This window comes from Bos javanicus, chromosome X (assembly GCF_032452875.1).
Source record: "Bos javanicus breed banteng chromosome X, ARS-OSU_banteng_1.0, whole genome shotgun sequence".
In the NCBI taxonomy this organism is placed as follows: domain Eukaryota; kingdom Metazoa; phylum Chordata; class Mammalia; order Artiodactyla; family Bovidae; genus Bos; species Bos javanicus.
The window spans coordinates 90722062-90743661 of NC_083897.1; the positions used below are offsets into that span (position 1 = coordinate 90722062).

Genomic DNA, 21600 nt, shown 5'->3' on the forward strand with positions numbered 1-21600 from the left:
GAAAAGGTCAGTTTTCATTCCAATCCCAAAGAAAGGCAATGCCAAAGAATGCTCAAACTACAGCACAATTGCACTCATCTCACACACTTGTAAAGTAATGCTCAAAATTCTCCAAGCCAGGCTTCAGCAATACATGAACTGTGAACTTCCAGATCTTCAAGCTGGATTTAGTAAAGGCAGAGGAACCAGAGATCAAATTGCCAACATCCGCTGGATCATGGAAAAAGCAAGAGAGTTCCAGAAAAATATCTATTTCTGCTTTATTGACTATGCCAAAGCCTTTGACTGCGTGGATCACAATAAACTGTGGAAAATTCTGATAAAGATGGGAATACCAGACCACCTGACCTGCCTCTTGAGAAACCTATATGCAGGTCAGAAAGCAACAATTAGAACTGGACATGGAACAACAGACTGGTTCCAAATAGGAAAAGGAGTACATCAAGGCTGTATATTGTCACCCTGCTTATTTAACTTCTATGCAGAGTACATCATGAGAAATGCTGGGCTGGAAGAAGCACAAGCTGGAATCAAGATTGCCGGGAGATATATCAATAACCTCAGATATGCAGATGACACCACCCTTATGACAGAAAGCGAAGAGGAACTAAAAAGCCTCTTGATGAAAGTGAAAGTGGAGAGTGAAAATGTTGGCTTAAAGCTCAACATTCAGAAAATGAAGATCATGGCATCCAGTCCCATCACTTCATGGCAAATAGATGGAGAAACAGTGGAAACAATGTCAGACTTTATTTTTGGGGGCTCCAAAATCACTGCAGATGGTGATTGCAGCCATGAAATTAAAAGATGCTTACTCCTTGGGAGGAAAGTTATGACCAACCTAGATAGCATATTCAAAAGCAGAGACATTACTTTGCCAACAAAGGTCCGTCTTGTCAAGGCTATGGGTTTTATAGTAGTCATGTATGGATGTGAGAGTTGGACTGTGAAGAAAGCTGAGTGCTGAAGAATTGATGCTTTTGAACTGTGGTGTTGGAGAAGACTCTTGAGAGTGCCTTGGAATGCAAGGAGATCCTACCAGTGCATTCTAAAAGAGATCAGTCCTGGGTGTTCTTTGGAAGTAATGATGCTAAAGCTGAAACTCCAGTACTTTGGCCACCTCATGTGAAGAGTTGACTCATTGGAAAAGACTCTGATGCTGGGAGGGATTGGGGGCAGGAGGAGAAGGGGACGGCAGAGGATGAGATGGCTGGATGGCATCACCGACTCGATGGACGTGAGTTTGAGTGAACTCCGGGAGTTGGTGATGGACATGGAGGCCTGGCATGCTGTGATTCATGAGGTCGCAAAGAGTCGGCCACGACTGAGTGACTGAACTGAACTGAATGCTATTCCTGCCTGGAGAATTCCATGAACAGAGGAGCCTGGCAGGGAACAGTCTATGGAGTCACAAAGAGTCGGATATGACTAGGATACTTATTGTTAGAGTGAAGTCACTTACTCAGGGTCCCTGCAAATGATTATACAAACTGTGCAGTGTACAACCTTCACTTCTGTATGCTTCAGCCCTACTCCTTGTTCTTATCAAGAGAGTTGAACTGCACCATCCTCTGGTTAATGTTCAGCCCTACTCAATAGCCAAGAAACAAAGAGAACTTGGGTCTTAGCTCAGATACATGGTTGCTGAGCCAGGAGGCACTAGATTAACAAGGATTTTAACCATAGGTTCATTTACTCACTCTTCTCAACTACTTAAAAAGGAGAAAGAATAAAAGCCAAGTTTAGGCTTAAAAGCAGTGTGAAGAACAACAAGACTATATATTCTAAGTTGTTTTTTGTTTAGGCATTAATCAGTTATGTCAGCCTTACAGAATTTACCTCTAAGTAGCCAACTCCAGAACCAGTTGGAAGAAAAGAGCACACTCTTGTAGGGACATTCAGTGACCCAATCCATGGCACTATAACACTATCCGTGGCATGGGGCTCCAGCAAGGCAACCTGGACATTGCTATTCTCTGCATAAATTCGAATTTGAAAAGCACATCCCTCCCACCAACATGGTCTGTATAAGGGCAGCCTAAACCTTTTAGAGTCACTTACATGAGGGGAGCAGAAATAGGCAAGACTCCAGAAAAGGGTAAGGACTGCCCTCAAAGAGATCAGCTGGGCCAATGTGTATATATGTCATTCCAAGCTGTCATTCAGTATTACACTGTGCAAGATGACCAGATCTAAGGGGAGCCAAACCCATAGTCCTTGCTTTCCAGGCACTAACAACTGAAGTAGACTGGTGAATGCATGTATGCTAAGTCACATCAGTCCTGCCCGACTCTTTGCAACCCCATGAACCATAGCCCGCCAGGCTCCTCTGTCCATAGGATGCTCCAGGCAAGAATACTGGAGTGGGTTGCCATTCCCTTCTCCAGCAGATCTTCCTGACCCAGGGATCGAACATGGGTTTGATCATGACCTGAGTCTCTTACATCTCCTGCATTGGCAAGTGAGTTCTTTACCACTAGTGCCACCTGGGAAGCCCTAGACTGGTGAATGGGAGGCTTCCACTGAAGTGTTTCAGGCTCAAACCAAGAACAGTGTTCTCTAGAGGCCCTATATGCATAGAAATCTACAGTTTTCTTTGCGAACAAGTAAGGATTCTTCCCTAGAGTGGAGGATAAGGAACTTCATTAAGGAAAAAGAACTATGGTTTCTTACTTATTGCTTGCTATGTGTCAGGCACTGTTGTAGGCACTTCTGCCTATGTATTTCTATTACTTTTCACACAAGCTCACTGAAGTAACTATGCCATTACTGCCAGTTTGAAAATGAGGATCCTGAAGCTTAGAAAGGGAAATTAATTTTACCAGCTACTGAGTAGTAGTAGTGTCTGGACTGGAACTTGCCTTATTTGGCTCCAAGGGACAATCACACTGAAGCAAGGACTCCTGGAGTGAGGCAAAAGGTACTCGCACTACATTCATCACAAGGTGTTCTCAAAGACTTTGGCTCCTTGCTGAAGAGAGGGGAGGAAGCATGGAAGCTAAGTCTGAGAAAGGGCTTTGCTGACACCAGCCAAGGAGACTACATCTCAAAAACAAAAGCAAATCATGTGCCAAGTCCTGGGCTGTTATTCTCTTTTCCTCTTGGCACAGGTAGACTGTGCTTCTGATAAATAGATTTTCCCCTTTTGTTACAATCTTCTTTGGGGAGGGGTTCATAGTAATTGAAAATGAAAACTAATATTTGCAGAGGCTGAAAAAGTCTCCCCCTGCCTCCTTTGGCCTTCTGAAGCTTTCTTGTTTGGAATTTTTATTTTTAACCTCACCACAATAGCTTGGCATTCCAGGATCTCAGCCGCGAGATGGCACAGTTCCAGCTCCATCTCCCCTTCCCCCTTTCTCAGGAGCTAAAAGATACGACTGCTCCAAGAGAAACAGCCACTCCCAGCTTATTGCTGAAGGAAATATTTGCAAGATCCAGGAAGTGAGACACAAGGAGGGTACACAGGGAGGGAGAAGGGCCCAAAACGCTTATTGTTGCCACCCTTCTCTACCTCTGGGGCCACAGAACTTCAAGTAAGGAACAATTAGTCTGGTAACAGCAAACACAAGTGGCATGATTTGCTCTGGCATGATACAGCTCCCAGGAGTCTGGTGCAAAGTGTCCTTTGAAGAGATCTGAGAAGTCCTTGCTTTATTGTGGCTATCTTGGGTGAAGCTTAGATCCCTCTCTCCAATGACCCCAGCTTGGAGTTTTCAAGAAGGTTTTCCCATTATTCCTCTGAATTCTATGTAGTGTCACAAACATGGTGCTAACGGAGGGTAGCGATCGCTCTTGTTTACTCAAAGTCCATCATGTGTCAGGCACAGGGCTGGACAGTTAAGAGACTTGATCTCATTTCATCCTTGAGACAATCTTGTGGCTTGAGCATTCTCTTGCCCATGTTAGAAATGAGACTCAGGGAGGTTAAACAACGTAAGCAGCCGGGAGAAGTTACAACCAAGGTCCATCTGACTCCAATGCCCATGGTTTATGCCAGCACAACATGCTGACTCTTCAGCATTCTCATAACCTTCTCAAAAGATTTAATAAAAGACATTTTAAGTGCACATAATGTATTGTTGAGATGTCAGGAGGGTTTGATATCCACCAGCACAATTTAACAGAAGATCAGGCTGCCTGAGGTTATTGAGGCTCTATTCTCTAATAGCCAGTGGTTCTGACACTTAAACATGCATCAGAATCACCTGGAAGGCTTATTAAAACACAGGTGGCTCAGTCCTATCCCCAGAATTTCTGATTTGGTAAATCTAGGGCAAGGTGTAGAAATTTAATTTTTAACAATTTTCAGAATGATGATGGTACTGCTGCTCCCAAATCATACTTTGAGATACACTGCTTTAATCAGTCATTATTTTCCAGGTTCCCAACTTACTAGGGTATCTTAAGAGGTATAAACCCATTTTAAAAAACTCTTAAAAAGGAATTTTAATTAACTATATACATACCACCCATGTGACAAGTGGGATGAAGATTTACAAAATAAAATGAGTATACTGGAGGTCCACAAAGCTCTGGGAATCTTGATGCTATTTAAGGAAATTCAGTGCCCCACCACTGTTAAACAATGGATGTGCCAGAGGGAGAGAGCAATTTTTGTATATTTGAATGCCCATGTATACCAGGTGTTGCTGCTGCTGCTGCTGCTAAGTTGTGTCAGTTGCGTCCGACTCTGTGCGACCCCATAGACGGCAGCCCACCAGGCTCCACTGTCCCTGGGATTCTCCAGGCAAGAACACTGGAGTGGGTTGCCATTTCCTTCTCCAGTGCATGAAAGTGAAAATTGAAAGTGAAGTCGCTCAGTCGTGTCTGACTCTTTGCAACCCCATGGACTGTAGCCTACCAGGCTCCTCCGTCCATGGGATTCCCCAGGCAAGAGTACTGGAGTGGGGTGCCATTGCCTTCTCTGATACCAGGTGTTCAGGTACTGAATTTCAAAGACAGGGGGATAGATTTAATACCAAAGTTACAAAGAACATAATTTTATCTCCAATAGTTTAAAAGGCAATCTGGGTGCTGAATTATGAACGGCAATTATTATTATAGAGTAGTTCTTTGGCATGCATGTATATACCATTTGAGGTTTTAACCCTTTAAGAGTAACCCTAAAGGTCCATGAAGTGTAGTAACTTATCATTATGCAAAGGGTATGAATTTGACTTGCAAGGTATTATAATACTGGTTTGCAGGGCAAGTCACCAAGCAAAGGAGGGAGGCTAGTCAACCACTTGGCATTCGCATGTCAATGTGACTTGATGGGTCTCTATTTGCTATCAAGGTACACAGGTGCACAGTAACCCTGGTAGAGAGAAAAAATGCTTCTCTGTAATGCAAACTACTTGCCAACTAGTGCTGATGATGGAAGTGAAGAGCAAATGTAAAGGTCTTGAGAAAGTAATGGCTCTAAGTCAGATAATAAAATGTTCATTAGTGGGAGTGGAGGGAGAGGTTCTATGTTGTAGTGATGGTGACAAATTTGAAGATTCACAGAGGTCTGGTGATGTACTGCCTCAGAAAAGTCAAGACAGATAAGCAGAAATGCTAGTTGATGGAGAATTCTAGCAAAACAAATTCTAGCTGAGAGATCAAGCATGGCTGCTAAATAACACTGTCTGTCATTGGTACAGGGATTTTTCCAAAGCCCTTGATCTTTAACTTTGCAGGCCTACATCAAACCAATGTGGGTTGCCTCTTCTTCAGATTTTCTTTTTTGTTATGAATTCTAGCAAGTTGACATGTACCCAAAGAACACCACATGCATTCAGCTCCAGCTGTTTACATTTTACCAGATGCCTTTCTGAATCTTCTTTGTACATGGCTACTATCAGATTCAACATGGTTTAGAATTTAGCCTTTTTTGTTGTTAATATTATTACAAGTAGTCAAATCTGTGCAAGACCCAATATTTGGATACCCATCATAGTTAATGGCTATATTCTATACCAACATGATATATTAGATTGGTAAATCTTTTCCATGATTATAAATAGCACTACTACAAATATCTTTAAACAAGTTACTTTTCCCTTTTTAGGTTACTTCCTTGGGGGGCATGCTAGATCAAGGAGTATGTACAGTTTTATAACTCTTGTCACATATTTCTAGATTGTCTTTTAAGAAAACTGAACTAATTTATACTGCTCCATGAAACACATACTGTTTCCTCAAGTCTTGTCAAGATAGGGTTTTGTAATTTCTATTTATAATTTCAATCAACTGTTGATAATTTAATAAGCTGATTGTGATACCTTGAAGTTGTTTTTATTTGTACTTGTTTAATTGGTACAGAGGTTGTACTTTTCCATGCAATGATTTTACTGTCTTTATTTCCTCAAGTGTAAATTGGCTGTTTATTTTCTTTGTCCCTTATGAAGCTGAATCTGAAAGCTGACCTTCTATAATCTGTATCCATTCTTTATATTTTTTGGACAGTCAACTGTTATCTGTGATGCTGACCCCAGACATTTTTCTCATTCTCTTATTTAGCTTTTTATTACATTTTGTTGTACAAAAGTTTCTTTCCCCAACTTTTATATAACAATCATCCATCTTGTCTCTGATGATATCCTCCATTTAATAGGCACAAATTTATCTTCCATCCACAACTGGAATGAATATGCTATTCCACTGGTGTGCTTTCTGAAATTTATACTATAGAGTATTGTATGTGCTGCAGCTCTAAGTTAATTATTCTCCATATTGATACCTACAGTTCCCAACATTTACTGAAGAAAAATGATTGCTTTCTGCAGTTCACAGTTGCCTCCAATGTGCTCTGTAGTCTTAGAATCTGTTCCTAGAATCTCTCTTTTTTATTTAATTTCACTGTTTGACATTTTTTCAACCCACTATCATATGGTTTTAATAACTGTCACTTTATGGCAAACTTTAAAATCTGATAGGGTAAGTCTACCACCATTACCTCTTTATATAAATGTATTCTTTGGTCTTCCTGCCCACTTTTTCTTTCAGATAAATTTCACTATGAATTTAACAAGTTCTATAAAGTATCCCACAGTGACTCTAATTGGTAGTGTATTAAATCTATATATTAACTTAGGGAGTATTGTAATCATTACTGTATTAGTCTTCCCAAATTGAAGCAGAGAATAGCTATGCATTTATTCATGTCTATTTCTCCCATTAGAGTTTCTTGATTTTCCTTGAATAAGTTTTGTGTGGCCAGGATTAAATTAATACCCAAGTATTTAAATTCATTTTGTCATGCTCTTTGACAAATCCTTTCTTGCCTCTGAAGGTTTCATTCTTCTTAGCTGGTAAAGCCTTCCTGAAAAGTGTACTCTACCTAATGAAATGAGATTCAATTCTCAATTACCCATTTTCTTTCACTCAATTGGCAAACAGGAAATGTGTACTGGATGGTCCGCACTCTGCTTATGATGTGGTATGATAAAAAGAAGGAAGAGAGCCCTAGGCCTAGGACTGAAAAACCTGGGTAATGCTCCAATTTAGTCATGTTCTTGCTGTATAATTCCAGAAGTAATGGGCTCTGGAGTCAGATGCTTGTTTGACCTTAGGCAAGTTACTTTAATCTATCTGTGAATAAGTTTCACCTTTAAAACTGTGTCAGTAAAAGGTAACTATCTTATAGGGTCATGGTTAGTAATAAATAAAATAATTCACATGAAAATGCTTATAGCAGTGCCTGATATACAATAAACACTTAATAAATGTTAGATACTATACCTTTTGTTGTTGTTATTAATAATAGTATAGCAATACCTTTCCTTAGTCTTAGCTTCCTTATCAGTCAAATCGGGAAAATAAGGCTTAACCACACAGAGTTGCTGTGAGGATTAACTGTGGCTATATATGTGTATATACACCCTACACATTTTAAAGGTCTGTGCAAAGTGGAAAAATGGAAAAGACCACAGGAGGCAATTGTAAGTACAGAAAACCAAGAGAGGTAATCCATAAAATAATTTCTTTGAGCTATTAAATACTTCACATTTATGTACCTTTTCCTCCCAGCAGAGCTACTCACCAATTTTTTCCCCTCCTGCTAATATTAAAATGCATTTGCATTCTCTGCACACAAACTAAATAACAGTGGAGGGAGACAACCAAGAGCACAACTACCTGGAATTAAATTTTGTTGCAGGCTTCCAGGCAGAGTGGCTCAAGAATATACATTTAATTTTCCCACCTATACTCATCATTCTAGTTGTGACAGAAGTGACATGCTGCTACTGCTGCTGCTAAGTCACTTCAGTTGTGTCCGACTCTGTGCAACCCCATAGACGGCAGCCCATCAGGCTCCCCCGTCCCTGGGATTCTCCAGGCAAGAACACTGGAGTGGGTTGCCATTTCCCTCTCCAATGCATGAAAGTGAAAAGTGAAAGTGAAGTCGCTCAGTTGTGTGTGACTCTTCGCGACCCCATGGACTGTAGCCCACCAGGCTCCTCCATCCATGGGATTTTCCAGGCAAGAGTACTGAAGTGGGGTAGAAGTGACATAAGAAAAGTTAGAAATGTGTGTGTAGTCTGGGGAAGGTAATTGGAAGCTCCATCAGAATTTCTCTTTAAATGTCATCTTTGCCCTTGACCTTTCCTAGGCCTTCTCATCTTCCTTGAGATCATAAACTATGATCTGCCAGCTCCATATTCAGCATCAATATGACCTTTCCTTTGACCTCCCCTTTCTGTTTTTAAACTTAAGCCAATTTCCCAAATCCTGATCAAAAGTTCACTTAAATCGCAAGTTCTCATATTTAGCTTATATCGGAATTGCCTGGAGGGCTTGTAAAACACACATCTCTGGGCCATGTTGCCCCAGTTTCTGATTCAGTTGATCTGGGTAGGGGCCAATAATTTTCCTTTCTACTTCCGTTCTTAGGTGATACTGAGGGTGTTGGTCCTAGGACTACATTTTTTAGTTAATTAATTAATTATTTATTTTTGGCTGTGCTCGGTCTTTGTTGCTGCCTGAGGGCTTTCTCTACTTATGGTGGGGGGGGGCTACTCTCTAGTTGCATTGGGCAGACTTCTCATTGCAGTGGCTTCTCTTGTTGCAGGGCACAGGCTCTAGGGAATACGGGCTCAGTAGCGATGGCACATGGGCTTAGTTGCTCTGTGGCATGTGGGATCCTCCAGGATCAGGGAAAGAACCCATGTCCCTTGCGTTGGCAGGCAGATTCTTAACCACTAGACCACCAGGGAAGCCCTAGGACTACATTTTGAGAACCACTAACTTAAACCTTTCTTCCCTCTCTAACTACCACCCCATTTCTCTCCTTCCTTTTCTTAGCCAACTTCTTTTTAGATAGTTTTAAATGTATAAATGTCTTTTCAGTTCAGTTCAGTAGCTCAGTTATGTCCAACTCTTTGTGACCCCATGGACTGCAGCATGCCAGGCTTCCTGTCCATCACCAACTCCCAGAGTTTGTTCAAACTCATGTGCATTGAGTTCGTGATGCCATCCAGCCATCTCATCCTCTGTTGTCCACTTCTCCTCCTACCTTCAAGCCTCCCCAGCATCAGGGTCTTTTCTAATGAGTCAGCTCTTTGCATCAGGTTGCCAAAGTATTGGAGATTCAACTTCAGCATCAGTCCTTCCAATGAATATTTAGGATTGATTTCCTTTAGGATTGACTGATTTGATCTCCTTGCAGTCCAAGGGACTCTCAAGAGTCTTCTTCAACACCACAGTTCAAAAGCATCAATTCTTTGGCAATCAGCTTTCTTTATGGTCCAACTCTCACATCTATACATGACTAATGGAAAAACCATAGGTTTGACTAGATGGACCTTTGTTGGCAAAGTAATGTCTTGCTTTTTAATATGCTCTCTAGGTTGGTCATAACTTTCCTTCCAAGGAGCAAGTGTCTTTTAATTTCATGGCTGCACTCACCATCTGCAGTGATGTTGGAGCACAAGAAAATAAAGTCTGTCACTGTTTCCATTGTTTGCCCACCTATTTGTCATGAAGTGATGGGACCGGATGCCATGATCTTAGTTTTCTGAATGTTGAGTTTTAAGCCAGCTTTTTCACTCTCCTCTCCCCTTCATCAAGAGGCTCTTTAGTTCCTCTTTACTTTCTGCCATAAGGGTGGTGTCATCTGCCTTATCTGAAGTTATTGATATTTCTCACATGAAGATATGTCTTTTCAAGCACTCTTATTTTAAACTATTTTTCAAATCACACAGTAACATATAATCATTTCATTAAAACTAATGAAAAGAAACTGAAACCCTCCTATTTTGTTGTTGGAAGTGTAAAATGGTACAGCTACTTTGGAAAACAGGCAGTTCCTTAAAAAGTTAACAGAGTTATCATATGGCCCAGAAATTCTACTCCTAAATACTCAAGAGAATTTAAAACAGCTGTCCACATAGAAATTTGTATGTGAACAGTCATGGCAGCATTATTCACAGTAGCTAAAAAGTGGAAACAATCCAATGTCCATTAATATATGAATGGATAAATAAAATGTGGTATGTCCATACAATGAAATATTTGGAAAAAAATAGAGTATGAAATACTGTTACATGCTATACTAAAGATGAACTTCTAATGCATGCTAGGTGAAAGAAGCCAGAGACAAAAGCCCATATATTATATGATTCCATTTATATGAAATATACAGGATAGGCAAATTAATAGAGACTGAAAGTAGATTAGTGGTTGCTTGATGCTGAGATTGGGAATAGACAGTGACTAGAAATGAGCAATCACTCTCTATTTCTAACCTCAGGCTCAAGCAACCAGGCTCAACCAACATACTAATCTACTTTGTATCTCTATGAATTTGCCTATCCTCTACATTTCATATAAATGGAATCATTAGTGGTTGCTTGAGGCTGAGGTTGGGAATAGAGAGTCACTAGAAATGAGCAAGGGGTTTTCCTGGTGGCTCAGATGGTAAGAAATCTGCCTGCAATGCAGAAGACCTGGGTTCAATCCCTGGGTCAGGAAGATCCTCTGGAGAAGGGAATGGCTACGCACTCTAGTATTGTTGCCTGTAGAATCCCATGGACAGAGGAGCCTGGTGGGCTACAGTCCATGGGGTTGCAAAGAGTCAGACACAACTGAGTGACTAACACTTAACTTTTACTTCAGAATTGAGCAAAAGGGATCTTTTTAGGGAGATGGGCATGTTCTAAAATTGGATTGTGGTGATGGTTACATAGTGTTCGATCCCTGAGTCAGGAACATCTTCTGGAGAAGGGAATGGCTGCACCCTCTAGTATTCTTGTTTGGAAAATTCCATGGACAGAGGAGCCATGGGGTCCCAAGAGTTGGATACAACTGAGCAACTAACACTTCCATTTTCAAATTAACCAAAATTCACTGAATTGTACACTTAAAACGGGTGAATTTAGGATGTGTAAAGCTGTGTGCATTTCTTCTCTATGCATTCCCTTTATAGACCATCATCCCTTCTAGTTTCTATGCCCACCATTTTACTAAGTTTGCTTTCTTGAAGCTCACTTGTGAGTCCAAACTGCCAAAGCCAATAGCAGTCCTCTCCTTATCTTCTGTGATGGTGCCCTGGCATACTTCTCTTTCTTACCACTCCAGATGCCTGCTCCTTCAATCTCCTTTGCTGGCTGTTCTTCTTCATCCTACTCTCGTTGGCCAGGTGATCAACAAGTCTGCTCAAAAGCATTTCCCTGTCTTCCTCGCTAACTTTAAATTCAACATATCCCAACTCAAACTTGTCATTTCTACCAAATCAGGTCCCCTTCTCACCTGCCCCCAATATATCATTAATTTTCTCCAAGTCACTGGGGCTCAGAATTATTTTTTAGCTTAACTCCTTTCTTCCCAAGTTCCAATCACTGAGTTCTTTCTACTTTTTTTTTTTTTTTACCTCAAAAGTTGTCATGTATTTGTGAGCAAATAATCTGGACCAACAATTCACATGGGAAGCAATGCAAATATTAAATACATGAAAAATTTTCAAAACAGAATAATACAAGTAAGCAAATTAAAATTAAAATAGGTACCATTTAAACCTACTTCATTAGAAAATTTTCCATGATGGCAAATTTTACAGGAAACTGGTATTCTCATATACTGCTAATGGCAGAGTAAAACACCTTCAGGGAAAGTAGTTTGGGAAATAAATCAAGAACAATAAGAATGTTCATTTTCTATTAACTAGTAATCGCAACTCTGTATAATTGTTTTTAATGAGATAATTCAAAATTAGAAAAAGGTTATAGCTGCTCAAAATTTTTCAGCAGCATTACTTTATAATAGCAAGAAATTGGAAAAAAACCTAATTATCCACCAATTTGGGAATGATTAAGCAAATTAGAGCACATTAAGCTGGTGAAATATTATGCAGCCATTAAAATATATAACTACTGAGGAAGCCTTTATGGCAACAGGAAAAACTGTTTACCAAGAAATGCCTAGTGAAACAAGAGAAGCAGGACACACAAAATTATATCTACACAGTTATTATAATCATGAGACCCCTGCCAATCCTCTATACCTATAGATAAAGACTGGCAGGGAAATGAAAACAATCAGGGTGTTAGGGTGGTAAGAATTAGGATACCTTTTATTCTGTTTTTAATTTCCTGTACTATTGCTTTCACAATAAACGCCCCCCCCCAAATATCACACATATTTATCTGTCCCTTCTTCTCTATTTCTATTGTACCCTACCTTCCCAATACAGGGGCACACTCTTTCATGTCTGGATCACTGCCCCAACCTGGTCTCCTTCCAACCTATCTAGGCTGCAAATGCTGCCAAATTATCTAAAGTGCCATATTTACCATGTCACTTACCTGACCAATAATCTTCAATTGCCTCCATATTTGCCATCCTATCTAGTTTTCAAGGCCTAACTATCCGGGCACAATACTTCACTCTTGACCCTTCTTCTCTACTGTTACTGTTGCTGCTGCTGCTCCTCATCCTCCTCCTCTTTACAACTAACATTTACTGAAGGTTTATGGTGCCATATTTTGTCCTAAATGCTTTACATATACTAACTCAATTAATCCACACAACAGTCATAGAAGGTAAGTACTCTTAGCCCATTTCAGAAATAAGGAAACCAATGGATGGAGTGAAAGGTTGTGGGGGCATGGAGAGAAAGCCATGTGCGAAGTTCACAGAGCTAGAGAATAGAACGCCTGGATTTGAACCCATGCAGACTGACTTCAAAGGGCTTCCCAGGTGGCTTCCCAGGTAAAGAATCTGTCTGCCAATGCAGGAGATATAAGAGACACAGGTTCAATCCCTGGGTCAGGAAGATCCCCTGGAGAAGGAAATGGCAACCCACTTCAGTATTCTTGCCTGGGAAGTCCCATGGACAGAGGAGCCTGGTGGGCTACAGTTCAGAGGGTCCCAAAGGGTCAGATATGAGGCAACTTCAGTCAGACTGAAGCAACTTAGCACACAGACTGACTTCAAGGCCAGAAAGCTTAACAACCAGCAGGGTTTATTCCTGCAATACAGCCTGCTTAGTGTCCTCTCTGGTCCTTTCCTTCTTTAGACTCCAGCCTTCAGTTTTCTTAACCCCCAATGAACTTAAATAGGGCACAATGATACTTCACATGTATTGGCCTGTTATAATGTGTCAGGCTTTTCTTGTTTGTTTAAACCACTTTTCACCTTATAGCTACTGGCTTGAGTTGAAGACCTGGCCTGTTCCTTTAATAGCTGTGAGACCCTGAATAAGTTACTTAGCACCACTGAACCTCAGATTCTTTATCTGAGTCAATGGTTCTCAAAATGTGATCCCAGAACCAGCTGCATCAGCATCACCTGGGGAGCTTGTTAGAAATGCACATTTTAAGCCATGCTCCATACCTACTGAATCACACTCCCTGGGGGTGGGGTGGGAACTACCATCTATCCCAGTTTTTTTTTAATAACTCCTCCAGGTATTTCTAATGCACACTCAAGTTTGAGAACCAACGCCCTATAACAATGCCTATCTGACAGAGTTTTGGGGAAGATAAAACAGAGTATGTATAACTTAGCTGGTGGCACCTAGGTTGTCTTGCAAATGGTAATTTATCATTACTGCTACTTAACTTTGTATAGATTAGTCTTCCTTGCTCAAGCTAGGGATGAGCAGGCATTATGCTTCCTGATGCTTTTCTCTAATATTTCCCTGCTTACTTCAAAACAGGCATTACACACACCAGGTTTTAAATAAAATCCTCTTATTTGACTGGCTGATTAGTAAGACAGCCATTTTGGAGAAGCACCATAGCATAGTATAGTGTCTCTAAAGTTAGATTACCTGGTCTGAAGCTCCAGTACTTTGGCCACCTAATGCAAAGAGCCAACACATTGGAAAACACCCTCAAGCTGGGAAAGATTGAAGGCAGGAGGAGAATGGGGAGACAGAGAATGAGACGGTTGGATGGCATCACCAACTCAATGGGCATGAGTTTGAGCAAACTCTGGGTGAGAGTGAAAGACAGGAAAGCCTGGTGTGCTGCAGTCCATGGGGTGACAAAAAGTCAGACATGACTTAGCGACTGAAAAACAACAACCGGGGTCTAGCTGTGGGACATTACGCAAATGATTTTATCTGTGCGTGCTTCAGTTTCTTCTGTCAATTGGCTCTCCAATTAATAGTATATACCCCTTAAGGTTATGGTATATTTAATATTTCCAAAGTGCTTTGAATGGTGCCTAGAATCGAGAACTGTGCTCAAGAAATGTTAAGTCAGCATTATTATTTTTGTGTCATTTCACCCTTTCAGTGGTGGAAGAGGCTCTGTTTCTTCATTTTGTAGGCAAATGACAAAAATATCTCAAGCAGCTTCTCTGTGTCAGGCACTGTGCTAAGCATGGAGGCATCCATGACCGAGGGGTGGTCTCCTTTCTCGACAGTCTCAGTCTAATATGGGAAACTCAGCAGACCCACCAGACCATGGTGAAAGTTCACCAAGAACGTGGTACAAATCAGCCTATAGTGAGGAATCAAGACCAGCCACAGAATCCCATAGTATTCCCACCCAGGCCTCAGATTCCTGAGAAATTATGATGAGGGGTCCATTTGAAGGGTTTCCTCTGGGATCTTGATTGAAGCAGTTATAATGGAAAAAGCATGCACTTTGGGACCAGACCAACCTGGGTCTGAGTCCTGGCTCCATCACTTAACTAGCTGTGTGACCTCAGCTAAGTTATATAACCTCTTTAGACCTCATATATACAACAGGTAGTACAATTAACTGTTGTGGAAATTGGAGATTATGTGGAGATTATGGGTATAAGAAGATCCAACCCAATGAATGACACTTAGTAGATGATCAATAAATGTTGACTTCCTCTCTTTCCATTGCCAACTGGAAAACTGATAGGTTTCCCAGATTTTGGAGTCAGAAGAAAACCAAAATTATTTCTGCCTGACTACCAAGTCACAGGGGATAATGTGGAGCCCTGGAAAGAACCCTGGGATTTTCAGAGATCAAGAGACCCAGATTCTAGTCCTCTCCCTAGGTGCCCCCACAGAGGCACAGCTAAAAGCCATCTTCCCTGCCTGTCCTTCATTTGTGGAGTTTGAGTAAAAGAATCAGTATAATTTTGGCTTCCCCAATGGCTCAGCGGGTAAAGAATATGCCTGCAATGCAGGAGATACAGGAGACATGGGTTCAATCCTTGGGTTGGGAAGATTCCTTGGAGAAGGAAATGGCAACCCACTCCAGTATTCTCGCCTGGAGAATCCCTTGGACAGAGGAGCCTGGTGGGCTACAGTCCATAGGGTCACAAAGAGTCAGATGTGACCGAGCACCCTTACTAGACTGTGAGCTCTTTGAGGAAAGGGGTTGTGTTGAATATCTAATACTGTCCTGGAGAAGAACTGGCTGAAAAGTATATCACTGGATAGAAGAGAAACGTCACAAAAAAAGGGGTTCCAACCAGGCTGATGGGAGAGGACCCTGGAGGAGGTAATTGTCTCCTTGTCGTGATCACTATGATAGGTGGGCTCATCTCTTTGGAGCATGAGTGCCAGGTGCCATGTTTCCCACATTACAGGAGCAGAGTCTCTACTATGGACATTATTAAGGGCTCTGCCTTTTATTAAATTATTAAATTAGTATAAATTATTAAAGGCATTATTAAGGGCTCTGCCCAAGCACCTCTTTCCCCTCCAGCCCAAGCTACATACACCATTTGTAAAAATGTTTCTACCTTCTTCAGGAATTCTAACCTATCGTTAGCAGGCTCTGCCTTGGATTTTTAATGAGTAGACCTGAAGCTCTCAATGAGTCCTATAAAAAGAAAGGTGGCAGAACACAAGAAACACTCTGAAGCAAAGGCACAGCAGTAGCTGGACAGCCTTGCCTCCTCTCTGGCTCCTCCAATCACCCAGTGGCCACTGGGAAGGTAAGCATAGTTTATGCCTTCCCATCTATGTTTCAGCATGGTCTAGTCCCCACGTCCTTGTGCCTGGGCACTTGCCTCAGGCCTCTGAGCTGATAAGCATAATGTCCTGCAACACTCCTGACTATGATGTATTCCAAAATGTGCTACCAGTCAGTTTGGTCTATAGCCCAGATGCCTGGGGGGCAGGCTGGATTCCATCTATACGTCAACCCCTTGGTATTGACACCAGACCAGGTTCCTCAAAGGAAACACAGCAAATAGAAAACCTTATCAATTTCCACGGAAACCTCAGAGGTACTAACTTACCCAACTCCATGAGTGGTCAACTTACCTCCCTGACTGGCTGGTCTTCCTGTTTCCTGTTATTGGTTTCCATTTGTCCCCAGGAAATTCCTGCAAAGCAAAATTCTGATAAGTTAGGGAGCTCTGAACAGCCAGGTAATCTAGATGGCTTCAAAACTGTGAATCGGTCAGGAGCCTGTCCAAGGCCAGGTGCCACCGCTGCCCCCCACCAGCTGATTCCTTTTACTCTCCTATGCAGGGTAGAGAACTATGTACCTAGAGGGCTGCCTTTCTGTCAGGAGGCCTTCTGCACTGCTGGGGCCATGCAGAGTCTAAGATAGCACTCAGAGACCTCAGTGTGATCTAGAAACTCTGAGTTACCCTTTTTCTCTACTCCCCTCCCAAACCATGTTAAAAACCAGTTTAGCATGTTTGCTGTTTGTTCTGGCTCTTGCAAAGATCTTTTTATTTGCTCTTCCCAGTGGACCTGCTCATTCCTCTAGCCTCTTCCACCAAAGAAAGCATCTTCTTGGACGTTGCAGCCCTTAAGATAACTTTGAGAACTAAAGCTCCTGCTGCCGCAACCCTGTCCTGGGGGAGGCAGCTAGAGAACATGCATGCCAGCCAACCCCAGTACTGTAGGGGCCCTTCCTCCTCCTCCCAGACCTGCTGAAAGGGGCTGAGATGGGCTCATTTCTGGGGAACATGTGTGCTGGGTGCCACATTCCCCATATTACAGGAGCAGACTTTTCACCCTGGGCATTTTATCCATAAGGGCTTTGCCCAAGCATTCTTTCCCTGCAGCCCAAGCTGCATATGCCATTTGTAGAAATGTCCCTGCCTTCTATCCTAGTTCCAAGACTAATGAAAATTTGCCTTTGACATCCTCTCTAATTTCAGCATTCCATACCTTCTACCTAGAGACTCAGAACTTATTCCGTTGGGAATGCAATTTTTCCTAAACCTCACTGACCTTCCAAAGTCTCTCTCCCCAATGCGATTATTGGTCCTGTTCAAGCTTTTATTACCTTTGCCTCAGTAAAAAAATTTTACTACCTTGTGTAGGTAAGATGTGGTTGTCAGTCATCCTGGTTAAGATATTTTTTGTTTGAGAGCAGCTATGTCACCTCCCAGGACCTCAAACTTCCTATCTGGAAAATAAGGACTGTGCTATCTAGCCTTGCTGGGTTCCCAGGAGTGAGGATAAAATGGGATGTGTGCAGAGAATGCCTAGTACAGCACTTGGCATGTAGGAGGCTAGGGATCTTAGTGGCCATAGAATAGATGAGGTTTCACAGCTTTCACATAACCAGAACAGTCTCTCTGCCTGTACCTGTCAAGTTAGAGCAGCAAAAACCACTTGTTCAACTTCAGATTGTGCCTGACGCCCTTGTGAGATGTCCCTGCTTTCAAAGACAGTATTACTCATTCGGCCACAGTGGGAGCCAGGATTTCCTGTCCATTCCCTGTCTAGCCCTATGGGGAGTGCTCAGAAAATAGCAGTGTCCAAAGCAAACAAAGTCCTGTCCCAACTCTCAATCCCCCAAGTCCCCAGTATCACCTTACATTATTTTCCCCACTGAGCCACTTAAGTTGCTGTAAATTGTATGCACTCTTTGAATAAAGAGGCAGTTATCTCCACGACTTGTTGCGGATGAGGATTGATTATGGTAGGAACTTGGTGCCTGAGTGAAGCTGTACTGCTAGAAGGCATCCTGCCAGACTGGAGAGGGCATGGGCTTTGCAATCAGCTTATGGAGAGGCAGCGTAGCACAACTTGGAGCCTGGCCTTGGAGGCTACACTACATGGATTCAAATCCCACACTGTGTGTGACCTCAGGCAGACTACACAGCAGTTTATCTTAGCTCATTTTCTCAAGCTATTTAATAGTGATAATAATAACAGTATCTATTTCTTGATTGCTTTGACAACCATGTGAGTTGATACCTGTAAAGCACCTAGAACAGCACCTGGTACACAGTAGACACTCAAATGTTGGTAATCATTATGTTGTTTAAATCCTGGCTTCACCACTTGTAAGATGTGTGACCTCAGCTTTCTTAGCTGGAAAATGGGGTCCTATTATAACATATCTCATATAATTGCTAAATGAAATAATTTTATATATATGCAAAACTAACTGGCATGAAGCATGAAAGATTTAGATGTGTGCTGATTTCAGTTTTCTTAACAGCACCAAATAGGAGCCAGTTAGCTTCCCAACCACGTCCAGGGGGCATAACGAGCAGGATCTCAATCCTACTTCAGATAGCCACCATTACAACTACCTAGCCAGCTAAGCTGGGGAATCCTAACCCATGCTAAAAGTTTTTCCCATGTCTGAGGGGAAGGTGGTTCAGCTGGCAGGGGTAGAAATGGGCACAAAATGCCTCGTGGATGGCCGTCCATATGTCTAAAAGCCTAGCGTCTAAGCAGACCTACTTAGCTCATCTAACAGACATTAGGAGACCAATATGTCCTTCCCTCAGAATATAAAAGAAGAGGCATGGATGGGCACAGGCACACCTGTATTGCTGCTGCCAGCTACTACAATGTGCAAATTTCACTGCTTTCCTTCATGGAGTTACTGGCTGACAATTCTGCAACCATCTTCTGTGTACCCCACCCCCAACATTAACCCTTTTCCTCCACTGTCTACTTGCAGATCCTTCTTTTGGCAAAAATTTCTCAAGGTAAGCCCAAATCTCCCTTTATTTTAAAAGATAATAACTCACCCTTAAAAGATAATTACTATCTGGCAGTCACTGTTCTAAGTGCCTTGTATATGTTACACCATTTAATCCTCTCAACCAATGTATGAAATAGGTACTATTATTATTCCCATTTTTTAGATGGGAATGCTTAAGAATTCAAACCCAGGTAGTCTGGTTCTACCATCAAGCCCTTAAACCACTATTTCATATTTCCTCTCCTTTTCCCCCCTACATTTTATTATGAATATTTTCCAACATATAGAAAAGTTGAGCAAGTTTACAATGAATATCTGTATATCCACCATTGTATAGATTTTACAATTAGTATTTTACTATGTTTACCCTATCACATATCTATTTGTTCTGTTATCCATCCACAAATTCATCTTAAATTCTTTATGCATTTCAAAGTACTTTACCCCATACATTTGAAAACTTAAATGAAATCAACAAATTCCTTGAAAGGCAAACTACCAAAGCTCATTCAAGAAGAAATAGATAGCACAAATAACTCTGTATCTATTAAATAAATTGACGTTGTCATTAAAAATCTTTCCACAAAGAAAACTCTAGGCACACATGTCTTCAATGATGAATTCTAACAAACATGCAAGGAAAAAAAAAAAAGCCAATTCTATACAAACTCTTCTTGAAAATAGGAGAGAAGAAAACATTTCCCAACTGATTTGGTAAGGTCAATATCTAGATATATAAACCAGACATGGACATCATGAGAAAACTATAGACTAAAATCCCTGAAACATCAATGCATAAACAAACAAACAAAAAAAACCTTAACAAACTATTAGCAAACCAAATCTGGTAACATTTAAAAAGGCTAAGATGTCATAACCAAGTGGGATTTATTCTGGCAATGCTAGGCTAGTTCTTGTTTCAAAGATCAATCAATGTAGGACTTCCCTGGTGGGGCAGTGGTTAAGAATCTGCCTTCCAATGCAGAGGACGGGAGGTCAATTCCTGGTCAGGGCACCAAGATATCACATGCCTTGGGGCAACTAAGCCCATGCGCCACAGCTACTGAGCATGCACCACAACTAGAGAGAAGCCCAAGCACCACAAGGAAGAGCCCAAGGGCCACAACAGATGACCTTGCATGCTGTAACTAGGACCCAATGCAGCCAAATAAATCATAAATATTTAAAAATCAATCACTGTAATTCACTATATCAATTGATTAAAAGAGAAAAACTATATGATCATCTCTATAGATACAGAAAAAGTATTTGAAAAAACAAATCCAACATCCACACTTGATAAAAGCTAACACAATAAACTAGGAATAAAAGGGAATATTTTCAACCTGCACCTACCAAAAAATCTACAGTTAACATCAAACTTAATAATAAAAAATTGGGAACAAAGCAACAGTATCTGCTCTCACCACTTCTACTAAACACTGTATTGAAGGTCTTAGGGAGTGCAATAGGACCCCTTCTCCTAGAAAAGCCATACACAGTGGAAATGAAGACAAAACCATTTGCAGATGACATGATTGTAGAAAATCTTTTAAAATCTACCAAGAAAAGTGAGTTTGGCAAGGTTGCAGGATACAAGGCCAATATACAAAATTAAATAGCATTTCTATATGGTAGTAAAGAATTTTAATTTGATCTTAAGAAAACAATATTATTTACAATGGCATTGAAACATGCAATCTTAAGAGATAAATATAACAAATATGTGTAACACCTATATGCTGAAAACTAGAAAATAAGCTGCATAGATCAATGCATTTCAAAAACTCAAGCATACATATCCATTAAATAAAGTTCTATATTTGTTTACAATATTTTAGGCAAAATTTACTTTCAGTAAATGCACGAACATTAAGTATACATCTGCTGAGTTTGGGAAAATGTATACACCTGTGTAACTCTCTTTTCAAGATATAGATCATCACACAACAATTTCCTCATGCTCTTTCCCAGGTAATCTCTGTGACACCTCCCACAGGCAACCACTGTTTTGAAATTTTTTTCCTATAGATTAGCTGTTTTATAACTTTATATGAAGGGATAGTAGAGTACATACTCTCTTGTGTAAGGCTTCTTTTACCCCTAAGTGTCTTTCTTTTTCCTTTTTTATTTGGCTGTGCCACAGGCAGCATACAAGATCTTAGTACCCCGGCCATGAATCAAACCTTTGCCCTCTGCAGTGGAAGTGCAAGTTCAAGCCACAGAACCACCAGGGAATTCCCTTGTTTCAACAAAGAATATTTACTGAGCAATTACA

At 41.1% G+C, this 21600-nt stretch overlaps 1 protein-coding gene across 3 annotated transcripts in view; it reads right to left on the minus strand.

Moving 5' to 3' along the window:
* The window catches only part of SHROOM4 (shroom family member 4), a 265872-nt gene that overhangs the window by 22155 nt on the left and 222117 nt on the right, over positions 1-21600 (minus strand). For all 3 annotated transcript variants that reach the window (XM_061410119.1, XM_061410120.1, XM_061410121.1), the window contains one exon: positions 16682-16743. In XM_061410119.1, coding sequence (XP_061266103.1) covers positions 16682-16743 — 62 coding nt within the window. The remainder of the gene's footprint in view (positions 1-16681; positions 16744-21600) is intronic.